We start from the raw sequence: 23,024 nt of genomic DNA on the forward strand, positions 1-23,024 counted from the left end.
GTGGGGCTCGGCAGCTCCCGCCGCGGGGCCGGGGCGGTGCCGGGGCCGTGCTCGGGTCCGGGCGGCGCGGGCAGAGCGCGGCCCGCGGTGCGGACCCGCCCCCGGGGAGGCCGGGAGCTCGTCACGGGTGTCGGCCGCTCGTAGGGACTCATCTCCGGTGTCTGTGCGTTTACAGGAAATAAACGGGCTCTGATGCGGGCAACGCGATGAAATTCGGGTGCCTTTCCTTCCGACAGCCCTACGCGGGGTTGCTTCTGAACCACATCAAAACAGTGGAGACTCGCTGGCGTCCCTTGCTAGCAGGCTACAAGAACTGCACCATTGCTATTCATATCGCTGTTAAGGACTGGGAAGATGAATCATGGAGAGACATTCTTTTGAATAGGTTCGGTATGACACCAAAACAAGTGCAAGATTTGTTGGATGAAGGAGAAAAATTCGGCAGAGGAGTTATTGCAGGTAAGCAACCTGCAATAGGTTTTATTTTCCAAGTTATTGCAGGTATTCCAGTTATTTCAGGTAAGCAACCTGAGGTTTTATTTTCCAAGCAAGCTTTCAGTTTGTTAACATTCGAATACACATGTGCTTCGCGTGGTTGTGCTCATTATGACATTTTTTTAGCACTGTGAAGGAGTGGAGCCTGAATTGTGATGGGGGACTGAGTTCCTGTAGGCTGAGTACAGCAAGGGAAGTTGTCAGTAAAACTTGTACTATTTCATCGTGTTAGAAATGTGAGGTATTTTTGACCTTTAGGTTGAAAAATTTTAGTCAGGCCTCTGTCTTCTAAAAACATTCTACTTAAAACTTCAGGCTACAAATTCTGTACAAGAAATAAATGGATTTGTGCTAACTCATCACAGAAAGATAACATAGGTTGCACATTATTTTGTTTCAAGATAATAAATGTCAATTCCACACTTTTTGCATTTTGAGCTGAGGAACTCTGGCAGTACTTATGGTCAAGTGAAGTCATGCCATTGCAGTGCTTTACATGTCATTTTAGAATATTACATAAGTAATTACATAAATCCTATTTCAGTTTTACTGAAACACAGTATTTGGGCAGTGAAGAAGTTTGTTTCTGTAACAGTCAGGATGGAGAGATGTTTCATTGTGTACAATGTGCTGACATACAGTGGATGTTGCTGCCCTGTCCACTTACAAAGTTTTTATCCAGCAGTCATTTTGCACTGTTTCTGTGCAGGTATATTTGTTAAACCATCTGTCTTTCATTGTCATTTGAATAGTTGTAGCTATTCCAGCACAACAGATTACTTCTATCACACTGAAAAATTGTTGTGGTTCTTTGGTGCTGAAAACTGTAGGTCCTACATTATATGCAGATTTGGAGCCTTGGCATAAATTGCACAGTCAGTTACAGAATAGGTATCAAAGCTTCTTTGATCTTTATTTAACATTTTTAATCACTAAGCAATATAGAAATTCCCTTTTGTGACACAAAAAGGTTTCCAGACAGCAGGAATTTCCGTATAGTTTAATGATTTTAAAATGTTAATAGAATAGTGTCCTGAGAGGGGCAGAGAGGTTTTTTTATGCTTTAATGAATCTGTTTCAAGGCCAAATGTAGCTCAGGAGTTTTGGTAGCAGGTGTATCTCCTTAGATGCAGGCTGCTTTTCACAGAATTCTCTATCACTGAGTTGTGGTGATTATAACTAGGTGCTTCTTCTGTTCTTCACCCATCTGAGGTCAGTCACCTGGGGCATCTTCTGCAGCAAAAGGCACAGGCTGGAGGTATGAATCTCTCTGACTGTGTGCCTCTGGTAACAATGTGGTTGTTCTGTGTGTCCTCAGGAGGGTAACTTCTGGAAAACTTTTCTCTTGGAGATCAAACAGGCAACTAATTTTGTATTTTTATTTTACAATACAGGATTAATTGACGTTGGAGAAACATCACTCTATCCAGAAAACCTGCCTCCTGAAGAGATTCTGGAGCTGGAAAACAAAGCTGTCCTCAGTAATCTGGAACAGAAATACTTGACTGTTGTTTCAAATCCAAGATGGCTCCTGGAACCAATTCCTGCCAGAGGGAGAACAGGTGTGTGGCAGGTGGACATCCCTGAAGAACTGATCCCTTCAGAAGTGTAGGTGTTGCCCCTTACTACTGTTTTTCCTGCCCCCCCAAAAAATTGTAATTCACAAGTCAGCATCTTGTTTAGGATTCCCTTCCAAAACTGGGCAAATACATTTGAAAAACTGCTCTTTTAAGGCAAAACAAGCAAGATGTGATTTTTATGATTATTACTTGAAATTATTAATGTTTTTTTCTAGATTTTTCCTATATATAGGAAGCTAAGTAAATGCCATTTTTTAAACACATCATTTTGTATTGTGTGCCAATTTAAAATGTGAGTAAATAAAACCGTATTGTATGATGCTTCCATCTCTGATTATAGGAAAATAGTGCTTGAAAGCAGGCTGCCATCATTAATAGGGTATCTGTCTCACAGCTCACTCCTAATCCTACTTTAAGGATAGATTGTTTTCACTCACAGGGAAGTACACAAGATACCCATATGAAGGATACAGCTCTGTGACCTGACAGAAGTTGTAAGAAGGCCATTATGAGAAAGAAGGTGCTTGTTAAAAATGAAATGAAGCAAGTATTACATTTCTTTCTCTCATTTAAGATGAAAAATACCAGTAATCTTTCAAAAACATACAAACTGATCTAAAAACCCAACCACCACTGTCAGCCACTTTAGCATGGAATGATATGATGCTAACACGTACCTTCTCAGCCACAAGAAAACTGCACATTGGGTACAGAAAGACTCATAGCAAATTTAAAAAAATCCCATTGAGAATATCTTTTCATTTTATGTGTTTAAAGTACTTGGAAATAACCAATGTATATTCTGTCAGCATTTCTGTTACTCAGAAATGGTACCTCAGGAGTAGAGAAACAAGTGACAGAAAGTTTACTGCCATGCTCATCTCCCATGTGGTAAAGGCTCATTTCATTGGAACAGCAATCTGTCCCATCAGAATATTCTGAGTTAGTTTGCACACAGAGGACCCAGTGTACCTCCCTAGATGTTCCTCCTGCTGTCAAGTCATTGCACCACCATTCCTTTGAACTATTCTTCATGAATCACTACACACTTTCCCTTGTCACCCCATCAAAGGGACTCAAACCAATCGCTCTCAACACCGTCCCAGAGCTGCTTTGGAAAGCTGAGGAATGTGGAGGCATTGCTTTGGCTAGAGCTCTCCTCAGGTGAATTCAGATGCTCTCTTCTTGACCAGTGTTGCTCAGTTGGTTTGTAGAGACTTTCCTTCTTTTGGAGATCCAGAGTCTCTAGCTGTTCTTTTGTCACATGCTGGATGAAGTCAAGCTTGACTCAAATCCATTGGCCAGAACAGAATCACATGAAGTTTCCGATGGGGAAAGCTCCATTTTAAATTATTTTTTCTTGGTTTGAGCCAATTTCTGAGTTGAAGCCATTTACCTTAGCAGCCAGATGGCTCTGCAGACAGCCAGCTGAAAAGAAGTGACCAGCTTGACTGAGAATCCCGAGGGAAAGTTCTCAGTCATCACTAGGACACCCATGCTGTGCTGCTGGGACATCAGAGCAGCATCCAGTGTCCCAGTGACATGAAACAGCAGCAGCAAATGTTAAATACCACTTGTTGGTCTTCATTTACAGATTTTTTTTTTACTCGAGCCACGAAACAAATAAAACTGCAACAAAATATAAGGTATGGGATAGGACAGTGCTGGGCTGGGTTTCAGCCAGTAGCTGCTCCACAGGGAGGAACAGGGAGCTCTGCAGCATCAAGAATGGAAGCACCACATCCAAGTTTTCCAGGTGTGCACTTTGCACACATGCAGAAATGTCCATACACTGCCTTCTCTTATTGCCATGCTAACACTAAGGAAACATAACCTATGGTATTTAAACTACCAAAACTGGAGGTTACTTAAACACAGAGAGCAGCTGCAAGGATCTGGGAATACCAGACATCCGTTTTTGTGAGCTACAGGACTATAGATTTCATAGACTCAGTTTCTCCAAAGTACCTGTAAGTCCAAGACACTGTCAAAGCAGGTCTTTCTTCAGACAAGAAAATGCTATAGCAACACCAATGAGTTCCTGTCTTGAAAAGTTTAATCATTTACACCAACCAACACAAAGTTGGTAACAAAGACCAAGCTACGATATTTATACCTAACCAACAGCTGTGAGACCTACAACAAACTGCACAGACTGCACACAATGCCATGGGGAACAGCTTATTAAACAGCCAGTCTAGTGGGAGAATGGTGTACATGCTGCCCAGGAAGTATCAAAATGTGAAACTGGTAAAACAACAAAAGCAACATGTGACTCCCAAGACAGTGCAAAAGTTGAAATACTTACATGAAAATTTACATGACTAACTCAAAAGCATCATGTAAGTTGCCATATACTCTACTTCTCCCCCCCAAAAAAAGCTTTCCAGTGTTGTGTGAGAAGAGCAACACTCTTGTGCCTCTGTGGTTGAGACAATGATTGTGGCTGAACAGAAAAAGTAGTAAAGAGGTACTATGCTAAGGCATCCCCAAAGCATTTAAAAGAGACACAAAAATCAAGTGTATATTTAGGACCTAAAAGACACCTGGAATAGCATAGGCATTTCATACAGGGTTTTTAAAAAAATACTTTTAGATAATACTTATACTGTACACAACAAGACTTTTAAACAATATATTACACTGCTAAAAATGTTCATATAAATACTATACAGGCAAGCGTGCAACCAACCCGTGAGGAAGGTTCACAAATTAGACAACCACAATCCTCTGGAAAAGCTCTCAGATTATCTTCGAGATCTCTGATTTGGGTAATCCAAGCCACTGATTCAGCAATACCTATTTTAAAGGAATTTGGACAAGGCATGAGATGAAATACATTTGTCTGCTGATGACCAGTTCAAGTTTAATATGCTACTGTCATCTTAATCTGGCATATCAATGTTTAACTTGGGAGGTGGAATCACATATTTTCCAGGACTCTGTGTAATGACCACTCCAGTCTTTTTTCGAAACATTGGTGCAATTTTTGGCGGTTCAGGCAGTGGTGTTTCTTCTGTCTCCTCATTATCTTCATGATGAAGATCGTAAGAAATATTTCCATATTCTCGTAAGAATGGGAAAATTTCAAGTAGGAACTGGCAAAAGTCTTTGCGAATTCCAAACCACCCTAAAGAAAAAGGGAAAATTATTTCATGTTACTGCAGAACAGAATGAACACATAATTCAGCAGGCAGACTGTGCAATCTCATTTAAGTTCTCTTGATTGTTTGCATGTGAATAATACAAAATTTGTTAGTGCTGCTTCTCAGTGTTTCTTACCCCTACAGTTCAGGTTCCATACAGAGATATACATCCAGAATAGGGACATGGATTTGCACCCACGTGCCTGTGTGTATATCCATCTCTGTAAATTACAATTATACTACCACAGCAAGAATCCATTTCATTTTACACATTACACAGTGTCAGGTCACATCAGTACAGAGAAAGAACACAAAGGACTTTGCATCTCAACCAAAGCAAGCAGTGCCACATGGGATGACACTGTAAGCACAGAAAACTTACTGCAGTCACCTGAAAACAACAGTCTAACAACTGTGTCTGTGTGAATTATTTCATGAGAATATACATAGAAAAGCCCTTTTTCAAAATACAAATCTTAATAAAATATATCTAAGCATTGATTTTCGATCTGTTTCCAGGATTTTGAAAATACTTACAGTGATTTCCTCCTTTTTGTCCAAATGTTGTTGCCATTAATGTTATCAGTGAAAGCCAGAGAGGAACAAATATGGGTATGAAGGAAAAAGAATTATGCCCATCCAGTCTGTGTACTAGCAAGATCTAAATGGAAAAAAAATATAGTGTCAGTTTAATTGCAATACTCACTTTCAAACTGCTTAAAGCATAGGCTGATTTCAGATCTTTAACTTCACACATCTGTGGGGGGAAAAATGGTCTCCACAGAAGCATGTAGTTACAGTTCCAATGCAATGCAGATTTTACTCAAAAAAACTCTGAAGAACACATTTGCTGTTAATATTTTATTCCAAAACAAAAAAGCAGCATTCTCATTTCAGTAAGTTAATAAACCCAGTATTCATCACTCCCTGAAAAAAGGAGCAAGACACAAACTCATTATGGTTTTCCAACCTCAAATGTGAGCAGTGGAACCACAATTGTCATCCAGCTGACAGCCATCGTGATGTGTGTCCTCCTCTGCTCAGCAATCACATCCATAGAGCGCAGGAACAGAACAGACCACACAATGTAATAGAGCACTACCAGGCACAGGAAGGACATCAAGATCCACAGTGGAACACAAACAACCTGAGGGAGAGAGAGATTTGATTTGTTTCAGGTGTGGTTCTTTTAAATGAAGCAAGTCTACCTCTTAAGTCTAAACAAGAAAAAGAAATTTAAGTCTTTAACTAATATAATCTCTAACAGGAGAGCATCAATTCAAGCACGCTGTTATGAGCCATATCAGCTCTCTGAGATTCTCCAGCTTTTTTAAACCCCATGAAGATGAAACAATTTAAAATTAGCTCAATGTAGTTCAACTTCAGTAAGACATCTGTGATTTTACGTGGGCTCAAACTGTACTTGAAATTGATTTTAGCAAATATTTCCTACAGTGGATTCCTATTTGGAAGGGTTTCAATCCTTTCTCAAAATTTTAGGAAAAGAGAAAGGACAGACATAACCACACCAGATTGTCAGTTTTATGGCAGTTTACAAAAATCCAGACACAGAAACGGCACTTTTGTATCCTAAAGGCATTTGGGACAGGACATCTCAGCAGTTTACAGTGACACAGTAAATGGACTTACACGCATGGTGACACAAAAAATAAAAGTAGTTATTTACCACAGCGTATTTACCAACACATTCTCTAACTCACCAATCATTTTCATGGCTAGTTTACTGTTCCCATTGGAAACTTTGGTTAGGATTTCTCTTTCAACTACTGCTCAGGGACTAACTGCAGTTGGTGGCACATTCCTCTCCCTCAGAGGGTGAAATGCCCAAAGAACAGCCTCCAATTACCACTGAATGAAATGCCAGACCTTTAGTGAAGGATTGCTAAGCAAGCAAAAATGTTATCATGGACTAATCACATACTAACTGTTCCCTAGAGTAAATATCTTTATGAAATTCAGCATTTAAACAAAGATAAGAAGAAAACATTTGTTACGTACAAGCCACGGCCACCTGATGATCTCGTCTAGTCTGAGTGCAATAAATATGAACTGTAGAATATTGACTGAACACAAGATTTCCAGCTAGAAAAAGAAAAAATGTTAGTTAATTCTTAGCACGATAAAGCTATTTCCAAGATAACCAAGTCAAAGGACTTCTCTGACTCCATGTTCATCACTGCAATAAGCAGACAATATTTCAGATTAAATACTTCTGAAAATAATAATAAATTAACAACTACTTTGATTACTCATGTCAAAAATTAATGTCCTGGATTAAAGACAGACCCCTCTTATGTTCCTAGCAAATCAAAGGGAAATAATGAAATCTTCACGGAATAAAAAGAAAAGAAAGTAGAACAGCACTAACTGAAGATGATAAAAGACTTAAAAAAAAACCATTATAAAAATGAGTAGAGACAGCTGTTGCCTTTTATGGATTCCACTTTCTTCTGCCAGTACTTAGCAGCTGTGCAGTCATCTGTAAATCAATGGGCAATCAAGCATCATCCAGTAGAAGGCAAGTACTTCTACACAAATTTTACTTTTGGGAATGGTTAACTGTGAATAGAACCCTGCAAAATAAAATTCTATAGGCAACTGTTTTAAAATGAGCAACTTAAAATATCTGTTTACCAGCCATCCTAACAATCACTTACTATAAATGTTTCTCTCTCTAATGATAAACTCACCCTAGGCTACTGTTGGAGAAACAGTCCCTTAAAATTAAAATACCTTAAAAAGCTGACCCTCATCTAAAAATCAGATTTTTTAATGGGGTAGTTCAAGGACACAGCAAAACAAAAAATTCCTGAAACAAAATAAATTCAGAAAGAATTCTAAGTTCATTGCAAAACGCCACAACCGTGGGAATATTTTGAGAATCCTTCCAAAACCAAAAGGAGTTAGAGGAGGCAGAAAGCAAAACCTTACTGCTTTATGCCTACCATCCACATTCCCAAATTAAAGATTAAACACAGAGATTGGAATATTAAGACATTTTCAGCCCTGATTACCAAGAGCTCTGGAAGTTCAGTTCTGCCTAGGGACTGGGCTTGCTATCAGTAGAATTGTTTTCAGTTGTTTCCATGTAAATATCCAGTGTTAGTCCATATTGCAGAGTTCCTGGTGAGTTCTTTTAACATACAATAATAAAAAGGCAGGTTCAAAACATGCTGCAATTTGGTAGTTGAAAAAAAATTAGAAGATACTAGAAAAAGTTATATTATTCCTGATCGTGACTTTCATTTGCACTTGCAGGTGAGTGCAAACAATTAACTGGGCTGATGCAGTCCTCCATATCACACTTTCCTGAGAGTCAAACTGTCACAGAATTGGTCCTGCACTGCCACAAGTTTTACACAGCACAAATGAAGCCTCACCTCCAGGGACCTGTCGTGTCGGAATCCCCACACACACGCTGCAACTGATACTGGAGACACAAAGAACAAGGGCATGAAGACCAGAAGCCAGAAATGGGTTCCTCTTTCGATCCTGTCACACACCAGGACTTCAAACATCAGCAGTAGCAGGTGGATGCCTACTGCAATTAACATAGCTTTGAACTCCACACAGGTTTCTCCTTCTGCTCTGAAGAGAGGATAAGGAAGCATTCAATTTAATTGCCAAAAAGAAAGCACACTATCCTGCAAACATTCCAAGACACTTGGTAAGTTGATGATAATTATTTTTGAAATGTTGGAAACAAATGTTCTAGATGCTCTTATGCTGTTAAAAATCCCATTTATGAACTGAATTCAGTACAGAGCATACATCCTATTCCCTCTGCTCTGCCAAATAAACATCCTCAACTTACCGGTACTGCGGGTTCCGAGCCCATACTCCTGTTCCCACCGAGGCACCAACAATCACCATCAACTTCCACAACCATATTGGAGCAAACACAGCCCAGTAACTCCACTGAATTTTGTCATCCAGACGTAGAGAGAGCAACACAGAGAAGAGCAGCAGGCAGGCATAAATAAGGAATTTGCTATTAAATAAAACAAGCAAACAAACAAAAAAAAAAAGAGTCAGAAATCACAGCAGGCAACTTCCCATGAACTTTGTACAGAACAAAATCAGTCATAGCTGAAATTTAACTGGGATACTTCCTAACAGAAAACGTGTGTCAAACTTCTTTGCAAGGAATCCAGTATTTCATTACAAATATAGCACCTCTTTCACTTATAAAACCATTGCTTCAAGGGGATGCATCAAAAGCATTCTTGCATGACAATCTCAATGAATGGACAGCTATAAATAGTTCCCTCCCACAAGGATCTAGTCAGGAGCTGTATTATTAGAGGCTCAGAAATATACCAGCTGTATGTGTTTATAGACAATGTGTTCTGTCCTATGAATCAAATAACATGGTTTCGAACATCAAAAACTAAATTACGTAATTTATGAAATTTTATCCTCACTGCTTTTAACCAGAGCTTATAAGCTACTACAAACTGCAATAGGGCAGACTCCAGATATTTTCTTTCTTAATATTTACATTCAGTTAGAAAAGCAACACTATAGAAAAAAACCAACAGGTTAAACTTTGTTAAAAGTTATTGATTGCAGACTGAAGTTTCTAACTGGAATACTGATGATGGTGCTTATTAGTTTAAAGTAGCTATATTGACATATTTTATGATTTAGTCAATTTAAGAATGAATAAATGTATCTGGAATACTTGAGCAGTGGCACAGCAATTGATTTCACCATCAAACATCAAACAAAATAATTACATAGTAGGCAATTTCCTCACCAGACAGGAAGGGGAAAGTAACCCACCCATTCACCAAAAGCTCACAGACTGCCTTATAAAAAACGTAATTAGGCTTCAACACCACTTTAGTGAAGTAATTATATGTAGTTTAAAACATGGATAACCTAAGGAACAGAGTAAAGCAGCAACAGTCAGGGACACAACCCTCTCTCCACCAGCACAACTCTAACTATCCACTTCCCATTCTCATCAAATAACAAAGCATTCCTCAGAACAGCATTGCTACCCTTAGATATCAAGCTGTTTTGTCTCTACTCAGGACAAGTGTCTCATCTACCTCTTCATAAGGAAAAGCAGATTTATTGTGTCAGCATTTCCTCACATGCTTGATAAAGCTACCTCGGGATGGGATGATATAAACCAGTCACTCTTCACAGCAACAGAGAGATGTCAGCTTCCTCAGCTAGTCATCCTTTTTTAATATTCAATATTTGTGTAATTTGTATCTTCCCTGGCTCCTTAATAAATACAGCAGTAAAATGCCACGTGGTAAAGCACCACTGCTCCCCGAGTGTTCCAGCAGCATCAAAACACTCAAGATGAAGATTTCTGCAGAAGTGCAACATTCAGCTTGCTCATTCAACACTCAGCACCCAAATAAGCTGCAAGCATCGCTCTTGTAACAAAACTTCATAAAGCTTCTGGGACTTCTGGTCCTACTTTTCCATTACTTCCAACCACACATATTTCAATTGTTTACTTCAGCCTCTGCAACAATGCATTTCCCGGAGCGCTGGTTACCCTTTTGTTTGTCTAAACAACCGACTGAACACAGCTCGCTGTAACTGCAAGGCTTTTCCAGGACTCTCAGCATCTCAAGCCACCTTGCACAAGTTATTTGGAGACCTTTATTCCGTGGTCTTAAAAATACCCGGTAACAGCAAAAAATTCAACTCATTCTCTCAGTTTAACAGTTTCATGTGTGAGTACTTGCTTGGCGAGCCAGCCAGAATCCCAGGCAGCAGTGACTTGATAATTTTAGGAGAGCCAGGATGCAGACTCGCCCCCTGGGATGCTCCCTGTCCATCCCAGGACTGCTCAGCCTGCCAACACCGAGCCTGAGCGGGGGCGTGGGGCAGCTCCGCACCCCAGAGCACCACGGCGAGCACTCCAACACCACAAAGAGCCTTGGAATCATTTGAGAAAGTTACACAATAAACAACAAAAAAAAGAAGACTGGAATTCGGGCTGGGAACCAGGTGGGGAGCGCCGGGGAGCATACACCGACCCCCGCGGCGCCGGGAGGGCTGGACTCCATGATCTCAGCGGTCTCTTCCACCCTGGCTGATCCCGTGAAGGAAACCGGGAACGGCGCGTTCCCGGCGCCGCCCGAGCCCGCGGTGCGGAAGCGCCGCCCGAGGCCGCGCTCCGCTCGGACGCTGAGGGTCCCGCACCCAGCCCCTCTCCCGGCCGGGCTGCCGGGCTGACCCTGCTGGGCCGGCCGTGCCCGCGCCGCCCTCACCTGGGGTTGAAGTCCTGGAAGAAGCCGCGCAGGTTCATCGCGGCCGCTCTACCAGGCGCTCATGGCGCGGCCACCGCTCTCGGGCCTGGCCGGGCCGGGCCTCGCCGCCTCCGCGCGTGCGCAGGGCCCGCCGCCGGGAACCGGGCGGTGCGCGCCGCCGGCCTGCCCGGGAGGGCAGCGCGCATGCGCGGGGCGGGGCCGGGGCGGGGCTGTGAGGGGCGGCCCCGCCGGTCCCGCCCCAGCGCAGGATTCCTTCCTCGCTCTGAGCAAAACTGGCCTGCCTCCAGGGGGAAGCTCTTCTAGCTTGTGCTGTCACTCCATGCCCTCGTAGAAAGTCCCTCACCAGCTCTCCTGGAGCCCCTTGGGGTACTGGAAGTTGCTATAGGGTCTCCCTTCAGCCTCTTCTCCAGGCTGAATAGAATTTGGTTGACTATTACACCTCTCTGGGCAACTCTGGGGCATTTAAATCTCTAGGACGATTAAATCACTGAGCATTAAGGGACAGCTCTACGAAAAGTTGCCATAATCCAGCGTTCACTGAGAAATGTTTCAAATACAAATTCAAATAAACAAACAAAAAACCAAACCAAACAAAAAACCAAACCCCATTAACTTCGTTTCAGGCAATCAGGATGGTATTTTTCGACGTCTGTTAAAAGTTTTTCTATGGCCTAGCACAATTCTGCAGCCTTTGCTGCAATAAATCCCTCACCCATACGCTGTGGTACACGGTGGTGTTCCCCCCTAGTTCCTTTGTAGGCTGGAGCTTGTGTTTCCTCTGTGCCTCCAAATCCTGGCTGCTCATTCCGCTCGTCAGGGGACTTTCTGCAGGGACATGTAAAGGAACACCCTCCTCTTGCAACCCCAGAGTCATGCCAGCAGCGTTTGCCTCAAGTTGTGTTATTTCTGTTTAAATATGAGACTGCTTTTCAGAAGTTATGCACGGAGTTTGGTTATTTTAAAAATATGGGCTTAGATCACTTGTTCTAAATCTGTTCAAAATGTCTTACGTGTTACCCGTTCATTTGTGTTTCATCTCACACTTGAGTAAGCTTATAATGTCTTGTATGTGTTAAGAGAAATCCTCATCAGACATTCTTCAAACTATTAGTGAAGATGAGCCCAGAGGATCTGGAGACAGGTTTTGTTTGTCATTTGGTCACTTAGTTTCCGCTGCAATTTGTGACATGGCTGTTTTCATATTCTGCCCAATATATTCATCTGATAAAGCGAGGGTATGTAAGAGGCTACAAGAAAGCAAGGACACGTCAGCACAAATAATGGCAGTGGGGAGATGTGAGGAGATTGGTGAGAATTCAGGATAAGAGAGAAACAAGAAAACACAATGTAAGAAAGGGAAAGAAAGGAAAGGATGAGGGTTAGGCAGTCTTCAGAGACTGATAAGATGGAAAGTGCCCCTATGATAGGACCTGTGCCAGGGCAGTACGAGAACTTGTAAGGAATCAAAGAATTAACAGGCTTAAAAAATTGGAAACTAGAATGTTTATCTTCATTCTCCTTTTGAAAAAGTTGAGCCTTATCAGTTTGAGAAGGAGAACAATTATGCATAATGTATTTATCCAAGATAAAATACATCTACTGCAACGCATAAATGAGGTACTAGACAAGACAGTACCTGTAAGAATTATCTGCAGCCAGATGCAAACATAAAACAAAGTCAAAATATTAATAACAAGGAATTAACTTGAGAACTTTTAATAATTCAGAAGGCTAATAAAGCAGTTTGCCATTTCTAAGAATAGTCATGAAGGTCTGTAGAAGTAAATCAAGAAAGATTTCTTCTGCAGCTACAATGTTTGGCTGACTGCCCAGGCAGCAAAATAGTTCCTACAAGAGAAAGAACTAGGAAAGAAATCCCTAGTTACAGAAATGAAATCTCAGGGGACATACTTTCTACTGGTACCTCAGGAGAACTACAGTTAAATTTTTTGTCTTGAAGTCAAGTAACCAGGAATTTTAGGAGCTTTCTTAGATCTTTTAGTGGTCTCAGGTTTCTTGAATGCTATGGCTTGATACTACACATGTGAGGGTGATACTGAGGAGAGCTGGACAGCAAAGAAAACCCAAACTGTTTTCTGAACTTGAAGACTTTAAAGATTTATCTACAGTTTACATTTTAAAGTGCTGATGGAGACTTGAAAACTGGGAATTCCCTAAGACAGTTTATGCTAGAGACCAAACACACATTTTGGTTTTATTCCATTTATCTATTTCCTCAAATTAGTTCAAAAAGTCATATATAGTGTCTTTCTTACAGTGACTGCCATGACTGCTTTCATAAGCTATCTTGTATAGTTATTCTGCTTAAAAAGCACAAACCAGGAGGATCCCTATCCTTGACAGGCCAATGTTAAGTGCAGGAAACAAAACCTGAACAAGCTTTTTAATTTGTGAAGATTGCTTTTCTGTTGACAGTCAGCCTTGACTCCTTTCTAACATACCATATAATCCATGTTTGCTTTACAGACTCTCAGTGTCACTGTTAGATGACTGGAACGTTTAAAGGGAGGACAGCAGTTCAGTAATAACTGACTGATGTGGCTGACAGCACAGCCATGAACTGTTTCTAGGATCATCTGTCATGGTTTATGACAGAGCATCAAATTGTTTACAAAACCAAATCTCCAGGTTTGAAAATCCCCATTTGAATTTCAGCTGATTTCACTGTAGGCCTTACTATTAACATTTATTCACAGAATAAACAGAGATTGACTGGTAAGTGACAAAGAAGGGATTGTTCCATCTATTTTAGAATCTTTAGACCAGCCAGTAATTTTGCACAGTTAAAACCAGTAGTGATCTGATATCTACACAGATATGTTGTCATTGGCATTACACAGCTGCTTGGTTTTGAAATTAGGGCCTCCAGTTTCAATGAAAATTTCAATAATTTCTGCAATAATATTGTTTTGTGTCCCATTTGGGAAGTTAGTTCAAGGGCAATGGCTCTAAATCATTCTATTTGCTTCTGTATACTGGATGCTAAAATAATATCCTCCAGCCTGAAACCTATTTGTAGAGTTGTAGTTCAGCAAGCTGCTGTTTATATTAATGCCAACTATGATTGTGATGTGAAGCAAATTATACTACTAAACCACTATGAATTTCATAGGCTGTTCTGCCAGTTGGACTCTAGAAAATGCATTGTTGCACAGCTGCTTGGCCAAAGCAGGATTTGACATAATGATCTGCTATCACCTGCAAAAGCTGTGTCTAGTTATACTTTACTTTTCCATCTGTTCAGCTAGTTTTACTCATTACTTGTTTTCCTGTTGAAAAGAAGCTCATTTAAATGAGTCATGTTCCATGCCTCTTTTCTTATGGGATCTGTTTTATTCCTGCCTCCCCACAGCTTCAAATTGTCCATTTTTTATGTTGCCCTATGGCTGAGTTTTCTTGCACAACTTTCCCTTCCACTGTGTTTAGGAGCTGTTGAAGATAAACCATGAAAAAAAGGCATTGGGTCATTGCTCCATAAATAAATTCTACCAATTTCCTAGTTGTAATGATTCATCAGAGCTGATGCTTTCCTTCAAGGTCTTCTTAATTCCTTCTTAATTTCTTCCTTCTTAATATTCTCCAATATTTTGATAAAAATAAGTGGTGGTGGCATCCTTATTGACTCAGGTGAAGTCAAAGTGAGGTCTGTTTTGTGTTAACTGGAAGACACAGGTCAACCTGACCCAGATGTAGATTTCCTTATTTTCCTATTTATTTTAGATTTCCTATATTCATCAAGTATTTTAGGTAAAATTTTCTTCATTAATTAAAAGCAAACAGATCCAGAACTAGTGAGGTTTGTTTTTTGTTTCCCTTAATGGCTTTTTCAAACACTGTTACTATGTGACTTCTTCATTGAAATTCCTGTCACATCCCTGGGATATTTTGGGGGTTTTTTAACAGTCACTGAACTTTGTTCAAGTTAGTACACTGCTGATTTTCATATTTTCTTTCAGCTCATACTTTGTTCTTGTTTAATTGCCAAAAGTAATAGTCATCCAAATTCTAAACACAACTAACCAAGGTGCACATTTTCAACCCTGCAGTAGTTTATTCTTTGACTAAAATTTACCAAATAGGGTTTTTAAAATAGCAAAACATCACATTTCTTTGTTATTTTTAAAAGTTTTTTCATACTTCTCATTAACCAGAAGTATGTCTGCAGCAGAAATGTCCTTATATAAATAGAAAATAATAATTAATTTACATTAATTATTAAAAAGAGATTGTATAAATTTAACAATTGGGGAAAAGTGCATTAAGTGGTTTATATAGTGGAAATACAGCATCTCTTTGGTTTACCTTTAAATGTTAATTTAAATAATTAACAATTTATTTTCAATAAATTTATTTTCAATACAGTAAAGTAAGACTGAAGGTAGAATGTTTGATACCAAATTCCCATGGTTTTGCTATAAATTTCATTATGTGGTTGACTAATACCATCACCTTAGTCCAACCCAAAGTAATTTAATTCTATGATTTGTGTTCTTATAACTGAAAAATATAGAGGTGTTTAATGTGAGGTTTCTAAGGAATTCAAAAATCGCAGTACAATTCTGCTTGTGCTTTTGCTAAATTTGCTATGATTTTTGTTAACTTCACCTCTACTTGATCAGTCCTGCCCATTATGAAGGGAAGGCAATTTGAGCTTTCCCTTGACCTGATAATTCATGTGAAAAGACCAACCTGTCAGCTGTTATGAAAAACAGGAACTCTTGTCTTCACTAAACATTTGTATTTTACCAAAGGAAATTGCAGTAGGAATGAGACCTTTCACCAAGGACAGTCTGTGAGTTAAAGGAACTGATTGTGCCTATCATGTCATGGCTTGAAAGGGATGGGAGTTCTGCATGAAACACGAAGCTTCTAACTGTTTGAGTTCCTCCTTTTTTTTAAGTAAAGGCACCTAGTAGTTTTACCTAAAGCGTTATTCAGATTAAGAACTTTAGTGCTGGCACAGGTCAGGCATTCCAAGAGTCTCAAGGGTCTGCGTGTCTGGATAACACAGACTTCAAATGAGATTGCTGTCCATGACTCCTCTGGGCTGCTCTCAGAAGTCAAGCGAGATAGCACAAGATAAATGCTTAAATGCCACCAAATCAAATGACAGGTTTCAGATGTTGGACATGAGAAGTGAGTTCCACATGCCTTGCAGCAGTGAAATAATTTGCAGCAGTGTAGCACGTGGGCTACTAGACTGGCACCCTGATGTAGTAACACTGTGCAACATATACTTTAGCCAGTGATGCAGGACAGTGATAAATCAGGCTTCACCTTATCAGTAACTGGATATAACACAGCTCCTTTTGCAATGCATTCAGGGAAGAGGGTCGGGTTAAATGTCAATATGATTGTGGCAAATTTACATAGCTTTTACAGAGATAAAACACTTAACCAAATACTTGCTGCATTTTATTCTGTGACAAGGACTTACTTATATCTCACCATGCTGAAAAGGCACACAAAGATACCTAAAACTAATACAGCTCACTTGGGTCTCTGATGTTTCAGCCATGAAGTAAAAAAACAATTGTTAACAAAACTGGATGGGAGACAGGGAATAAAAGTGAAAAAGATCAAAGGGGGTTAGCTTCTTTTTTTTACCTTGGCTTCAAGACTGAGGTTTAGCAAGATGACATTTTGGAATCATCTAGGAGCTGTCAAAATTAAACATAAGAGAAAATCAGAAAGCTTAAGCTCAGTGGTCCAAGAGGAGCGTTGGATTGCCAACTCCAAGCTCACAAAAATGACTCAGTAAGAGGAGAGTATAAGGTGATTTATCTTCCCTGGGCTTTAAGCTTTCCCCTAGACTATTAGCTTTACATAAGTCTACCAGACATTTGTTTTTTAACTTGTATTCTAGTGAACATGTGTGTATCTTTCAAGAAAAAAACCACCCAATATGTTTTAAAGCACTGAGATTCTCACACAGCCAAGCTGTGCAAAGCAACCTTCAATGACATGATCACATGCTGGTTTTCCCCATATGATTCCTATGGGAATTATGTAAGTTGGAATTGTCTAGTGAAGCATCATCTTGGGTATTGTTTTGTTGCTGAAGGTGAAAGGTGTCCTATGAAGGAGTCAAGGAAGGTGTAACCAGATCACAACTGCTCACTTCTTACCAGCTTGGTACCGTGCCTCCCTTGTGATTGCCTGGACCAGTGGAAAATATTGCTCAGCTGAGGCTGGAGTTTCTGCTGAGCATGGGCAAAGTGGTTTCTATTTATTTATTTTTAAAAGAAGGCTTATAATATTATCATGTTCATGAAAGTTGACAGCAAGATCAATACTTATTTTTGGTTGCTCATGCTTATAAAGTTACAATTTATGTTCAGTTTCACGTTTTAAGACCTGCAAGGGCTTTGTCTTTATTTTACTCCCCTTGTTTTCCATTTAATTTCTGATAGATATTTAGAGTTTTCATATCCTGCTGCTCTCTGCTATCACTATGGCTACCTCCTCCCAGCAAATCTGTTTTCCAAAGCTTGTTGCCACTAGAGCATTTCACGGTACATGTGAAAGTCCTTTGTTTTAAAAGTGATCAGAGATATTATTTGACTTGAACCAACACATACTAGAACACCTTTGTGCCTTTGTGGTTTTTACCTGAACCTTTTGAACCATAGAATACTGTTGACAAATTATGGGAAAAAGAATGTTTGGAAAGGGCAAACAGCTCCTGCAAAACACTTTTGAGTCTCACTGACTCAAGGGAAAAGATGGTATCCAGAACAGATAAGTTACCTTGCTGAAGTGTCATGCTTGAAAGCACTGAGTAAACTCAGCACGGGGCCTTTGGGATCCAGTACACTACAGCTACTGTAGGAGATCAAGGAACACATTACACAGAAATAATCTTTGGGTTTTTCTGCTTTTACACTAACAAAAAGAATGAAATGCACAATAACTATTTCAGTAACCACACAAAAGCTATTCCATCCTGCAGTCGTACTCAGGGTAGTCCCAATTCCCGAATACATTGTGGATTGTATCTTGATCTGTGACATATTGAACTAGGAAAATGACTGTAGTGGAAATGTGCTTCTCAAGAACCAGAAGGCCTGCTGTGGAGCTTGCTGTGTACTGGGGTCATACCTGGCAGGTTGATGGGATGCTCCTGGAGGTATTTTTCAGCACATGAACCAGTATCACTCGTGGGTAGCTGTATGGTGTTGCAAAGCAGAATTAGGAACCTACTGGCATATTAACAGAACCAGTCTCCTACTGTGTACACAGTAAACTCAGAGCAGTGCTAGAAATGTCTACATTGGATGTGAGAAAAAATGCTTTTGTAGTTCTTAATCTTTTATGTCGAGGATTAGTTCCCTAAGGTGAACTGTGAAGAAAGGAGATAGTAGATAGTCTGATCTTCTCAAAAGACTGTTACACACTATTACAATTGTTACTGCTATGTCTCTTGGTCTTACTACTGTTGTTTTAGTGAAGCATGTTATCATGTGTCATTAAAGGAATTCTAAGGAGTAGCAAGTCCTTGCTAATTTTCTAAAAGACTTTATCCTAACCTTGAGCAATTTTTAATTCTACCTTGCTCTGCCTAATTACAGATCCCTGTTTATCCTCCCCTGTGCTTCCACCTTCATGACACTTCCTTTGTATCCCATGGTTTGCACATATATGAGAGGCAGGATCTGCCCCTTTGCAGGAATCACTCCTCTTATGCTTTGTAAGTAGAATTACAATACAGAAAACATCACCTTAGTCAGAGCAAAGTAGTCATGTACTTTGGTGTCCTTGTCAAATTACTAATTGCAAGGTTTTAATGTTTGAAATGGAGAGTTGCTTAATAGAAGAAGGTGACCTTCCTGTTAGCAATACCTGAATACTGATGAGTTTATTCACTTCCCCTCTAAGGGAGTTGTAGAAAGGGGAATAGAGGGTCGGTTAGATTTCATTATTAACAATAAATGGGAGCCAGATTATTTTGGGGTTTTTAACAACTGTATGTTGTAACTACACTGTGAATGCTGTTCCAAACACCCTCTAAAATCTGCAGCAACTATTAATCTCAAATAAATACAAAACAGAGTTTGTAGATGTTCAAGTAATAGACCAGCCCTTGACAGCCATCCACATTAAAGAATTCAGTAGCCTTATTTGACATCTTGTTTACCCAGGCTTTCCTGTTTGGAGGCCTTATCTCCTTATTGTATTTAACATGTAACTTGAGGAATTGTCTGTGTCAATGCTCATGTGCATGAAAGTTACTTCTTAGGGGCAACATTGCACTGTTCTTGTCTGCCCTCACCAAGCACTTGGAACAGTGTGATTTCTTTGAGCAGTACCTCAGCTGTAGGCACATTTCCTGAAACGGGTGAAGGGAGGGTCAGGAAGAACTCCAGTTCCTCAATCCACCCATCTCTTTTCTGGCCAGCACATCAGAGATGGAGGTGCCAGTGTCTAATTTGCCATGTTTATAAGCCAAACAGGAAATGGGAGAAACCATGATGGAGGTGTGCCTTTGATTCATTGCTTTTGGTGGTGATAACAGCACCTGCCTTACCTATTGCCCAGTACTCTGAAGTCAGTCTAAATAGTATCTTAGAAATGGCTCTCATGTGCACTACATGTGCTTGGGAAAACTCATGGTGTGAGATCACTGACTCAGGGCTTGGGGAGAGAGGGAGCGTGCTGCAGGTGAACAGATCTGCTTGACTCACTTCAGCCATAGAGAAATGACTGTATATGAAATGAAGGCTTATAATGAGCATTTTTGGATTAGGAATATTTTTAACTAAGGTCTACAATGTATTTTCTACTGCACTGCTCTGCAGGTCAGACTGCAAGGATGGACTACCATGGCATCTTATCATTTATCATAACAATGTTAACAAACTGAAAGTCTGTGCAGATGCCTCTGAATGATGTTTAGCTTACCCTTGAGTGCTAATGTTCACAGATGACTTAAAAGTATGATTGCTTTGATTCTGAAAGTACAGCTATGAAATTCTTTAAAGATAAAAATGCTGTTTAGAGATTTATCAGCAGTATGTCTCAGGGGCTCATGCTTGCTATAAGTATTTCACTCATCACCATATGTGCCATAGGAGGCTACAGATATTAATGCAGGTGTTAATATCTTTAACAGGTCTCTCTCATTTTCTTCATAGCAGCTTGTACAGGAATAAATTTAATCTGTCCATAAAAAAAAAGTGCTTTTTTGATATGATCTGTTTAGGGATAAATAAAATTGCCAGTCAGAAGCTTCCTGTAATGATTAGTCACTTTCTATAATGCGTGAGAAATAAATGATAATGGATTTGGGATTAGTTCTATTGATTCACTGAAAACTGCTTCGCTCTTTTTGAGTTTGACTAAACTGATCAAAGTGCCCAACCATTTGTTTGTGAAAACATGGTTTGTTAGAATCACTGAGTGATGCAGAAAAATTCCTTAGATTGGCTTTTCTGCCAAATGCAACTTCTGATGTCATCCCTGGAGGTCATGTGCAAGGGCAGGTTACATATGTGAAGTCAAGACATCCTTCCCAGGCAGAGGTCAACAGCTGGGGTATTTTATATTGCCTGACCATACTCACTTAGTCTTAAAAGCACACTTTATCTTCTTTCTCAGAGGAAACTTTCTTGGAGACCATACCCAGGCATGGAAATGCTACTTCATAAGATCTGCTATGGGTCTGATAGTACAGCAATTTCTTACAGAGTCCCATGAATAGTATTTTTCCCACTAAAAATATTGCTGTGCTGAATTTTTACCATGCCCTAATGTGAGTCTGTCATAGAAAACAGTTGATTTTAAGATATTTAGCTGTTATGTTGGTGGCCTGATCTACATTACTAACATTTTGGCAAGCACTGCTGTGGACCCCCAAACCTTCAGTATATGCCTCAGCATACTGCTAAGCTATCAAACTGACAGATTTGGTGCTCAGTCGTAGGTGTGGGAGACTGATATTCATAGAGGCTGCTGGGACTTCTAGCAGAGTGACTAAGGAGGAGTGTTGTACAAGGTATCACCAGTTCAGCCAGGGTTTAGGTTTAACCCTTCCTGTGACATCCTTGACTCATCACAGCGAATGAATACAGCAGTGGTTTAGTTCAGGAGCTGAACGACAGGCTGCTCAAAGGCCCATAGACATCCGGGGTGGAGTGGACATCTGAGCTGTGAGACCAGTTTGTCCAAGATACACTATTAAGGCTGTGATTTCAGTGTCTGCAATCATTCATTGGCGTCGTCCCAACTTGCTTTTTAGCTTCAGAATTTGTGTACTGTTTGAAAAAGAACTTTACTTGTGTAATTTGTTCTTCTAGTGGACTGAACTTAAGATGATTGCTACATACTCATGTTAGGCAAACCAGGAAATCCATATCAAGTACCACTTAATGTATTTGCATTTGAAAGAAGCAAGCTTTATGGTAATTAAATGCATGTGCAATAGCAAAATAATTCCTTGGCTTTTTGCATAAAAAGTCTCCAGATGAAGAGAAGTGTCACTTGGGGATGCAATGTTCAATACTTTTCCAGCAGCTGATCTGTGCTAGGAGAGTTGCTAATACCTGTGAGATACACTGCTTATACACAACATTAATTCCAAAATATACAGTCATCAAATACACTGAATAGCATTCATGAGCTGCTTGCATATCCTGTGTTCTGTAGTAACTGAACTCATAGTAACAGTGTTCTTGATTGATTCAACCTTTTCCAGCATGTGCAGAAAGGAAGTACAAGACCCACATAAAAATAAACTTCACTGTAATAGTTTAGAGAAAGTACATGTGCTTGAATGTGTATGCACACACTGTGTAATACACAATATACTGGACTTCTGAGTCACACATCCCGTGGAACAGTAGGGTTGTGACAGGTCATTTTAGCCAATGTTCCTGGTAAGGTTATGGTGAGTGCATACACATATGGTGAGTGTATTTGAGGTCACAGATATGATTCCTTATAGAGCAGAGAGACAGATTATTTTCTACCCTATTCTCTTAAAAACTTAGCAAAGCAAACCAGTTATGGGAAACTAAAGCATTCTGTACTGTTTGAAAATATCTGAAAATGCGTAACTGATGAATTTTATGTGTTTAATGGGCTTACCCTTCCTCAGCTTTATAGTTTTTTTCCAGTAGATCTGCTCTCTTCTGAATTATTCCTACAGGTATTTTAACAAAACAGCTATCATGCATTGCAAAAAATTTTAGATTGAGTTCAGTTTTACAGTTTTGTCAGCTTTTTCAGTGATGAGAAAAAGGTTCTTCTGGCTGTGGGAGGTGGGTCTGTTTTAGCATTGGTACCCGCTCCAGTGAAAGAAGCCAGCAATTTGGGGAACACTGATAGGAATTCCTTGGCGGTTTTAGGGCAAAGTTGCTATATTTCAGCTTCAGATTCTCCAGACACACAGAATTTCCTAAGTTTCTGCCTCCTGTTTTCCATCGCGCATGTAGTTTAATGCCTGTTCAGAACGCCACTGACTGTCCCCTTTCCCAGGGGAGCTGCGGCGAGTGCTCAGAGACTCGTGCAAGGAGTAAACG

General features: G+C 40.0%; 2 protein-coding genes across 2 annotated transcripts in view; one reads left to right on the forward strand and one right to left on the reverse strand.

The window, feature by feature from the left end:
• LOC113948018 (uncharacterized protein CXorf40 homolog) overlaps positions 1 to 2,137 on the forward strand; it is a 2,635-nt gene extending 498 nt beyond the window's left edge. Inside the window, exons 2-3 of the mRNA XM_027645237.1 lie at positions 172 to 459; positions 1,890 to 2,137. Of these exons, the coding sequence (XP_027501038.1) occupies positions 207 to 459; positions 1,890 to 2,107 (471 nt within the window). The 5' untranslated portion in view covers positions 172 to 206 and the 3' untranslated portion in view covers positions 2,108 to 2,137. The remainder of the gene's footprint in view (positions 1 to 171; positions 460 to 1,889) is intronic.
• Positions 2,138 to 4,109: 1,972 nt separating this feature from the next.
• Positions 4,110 to 11,651, reverse strand: TMEM185A (transmembrane protein 185A). Its single transcript, XM_027645236.1, has 7 exons — positions 11,485 to 11,651; positions 9,057 to 9,233; positions 8,623 to 8,830; positions 7,241 to 7,324; positions 6,192 to 6,368; positions 5,759 to 5,882; positions 4,110 to 5,205 (listed from the first exon to the last, which is right to left on the reverse strand). Exons 1-7 carry the CDS (start codon positions 11,520 to 11,522, stop codon positions 4,961 to 4,963), a joined length of 1,053 nt encoding a protein of 350 aa, XP_027501037.1. The 5' UTR covers positions 11,523 to 11,651; the 3' UTR covers positions 4,110 to 4,960.
• Between the last annotated feature and the right edge of the window lie 11,373 nt (positions 11,652 to 23,024).

The sequence above is a fragment of the Corapipo altera genome, unplaced genomic scaffold (assembly GCF_003945725.1).
Source record: "Corapipo altera isolate COAL_440 unplaced genomic scaffold, ASM394572v1 65, whole genome shotgun sequence".
Taxonomy (NCBI): Eukaryota; Metazoa; Chordata; class Aves; order Passeriformes; family Pipridae; genus Corapipo; species Corapipo altera.

Bases quoted from the DNA above. Each gene is read 5' to 3' on its own strand.
- TMEM185A (XM_027645236.1), bottom strand. From the start codon at position 11,522: ATGAACCTGCGCGGCTTCTTCCAGGACTTCAACCCCAG. The intron at 5,883-6,191 runs GTTGGAAAACCA...TTTTCCATTTAG, and splicing joins TTCCACTGCTCACATTTGAG to ATCTTGCTAGTACACAGACT. The intron at 5,206-5,758 runs GTAAGTATTTTC...CTTTTTCTTTAG, and splicing joins ACAAAAAGGAGGAAATCACT to GGTGGTTTGGAATTCGCAAA.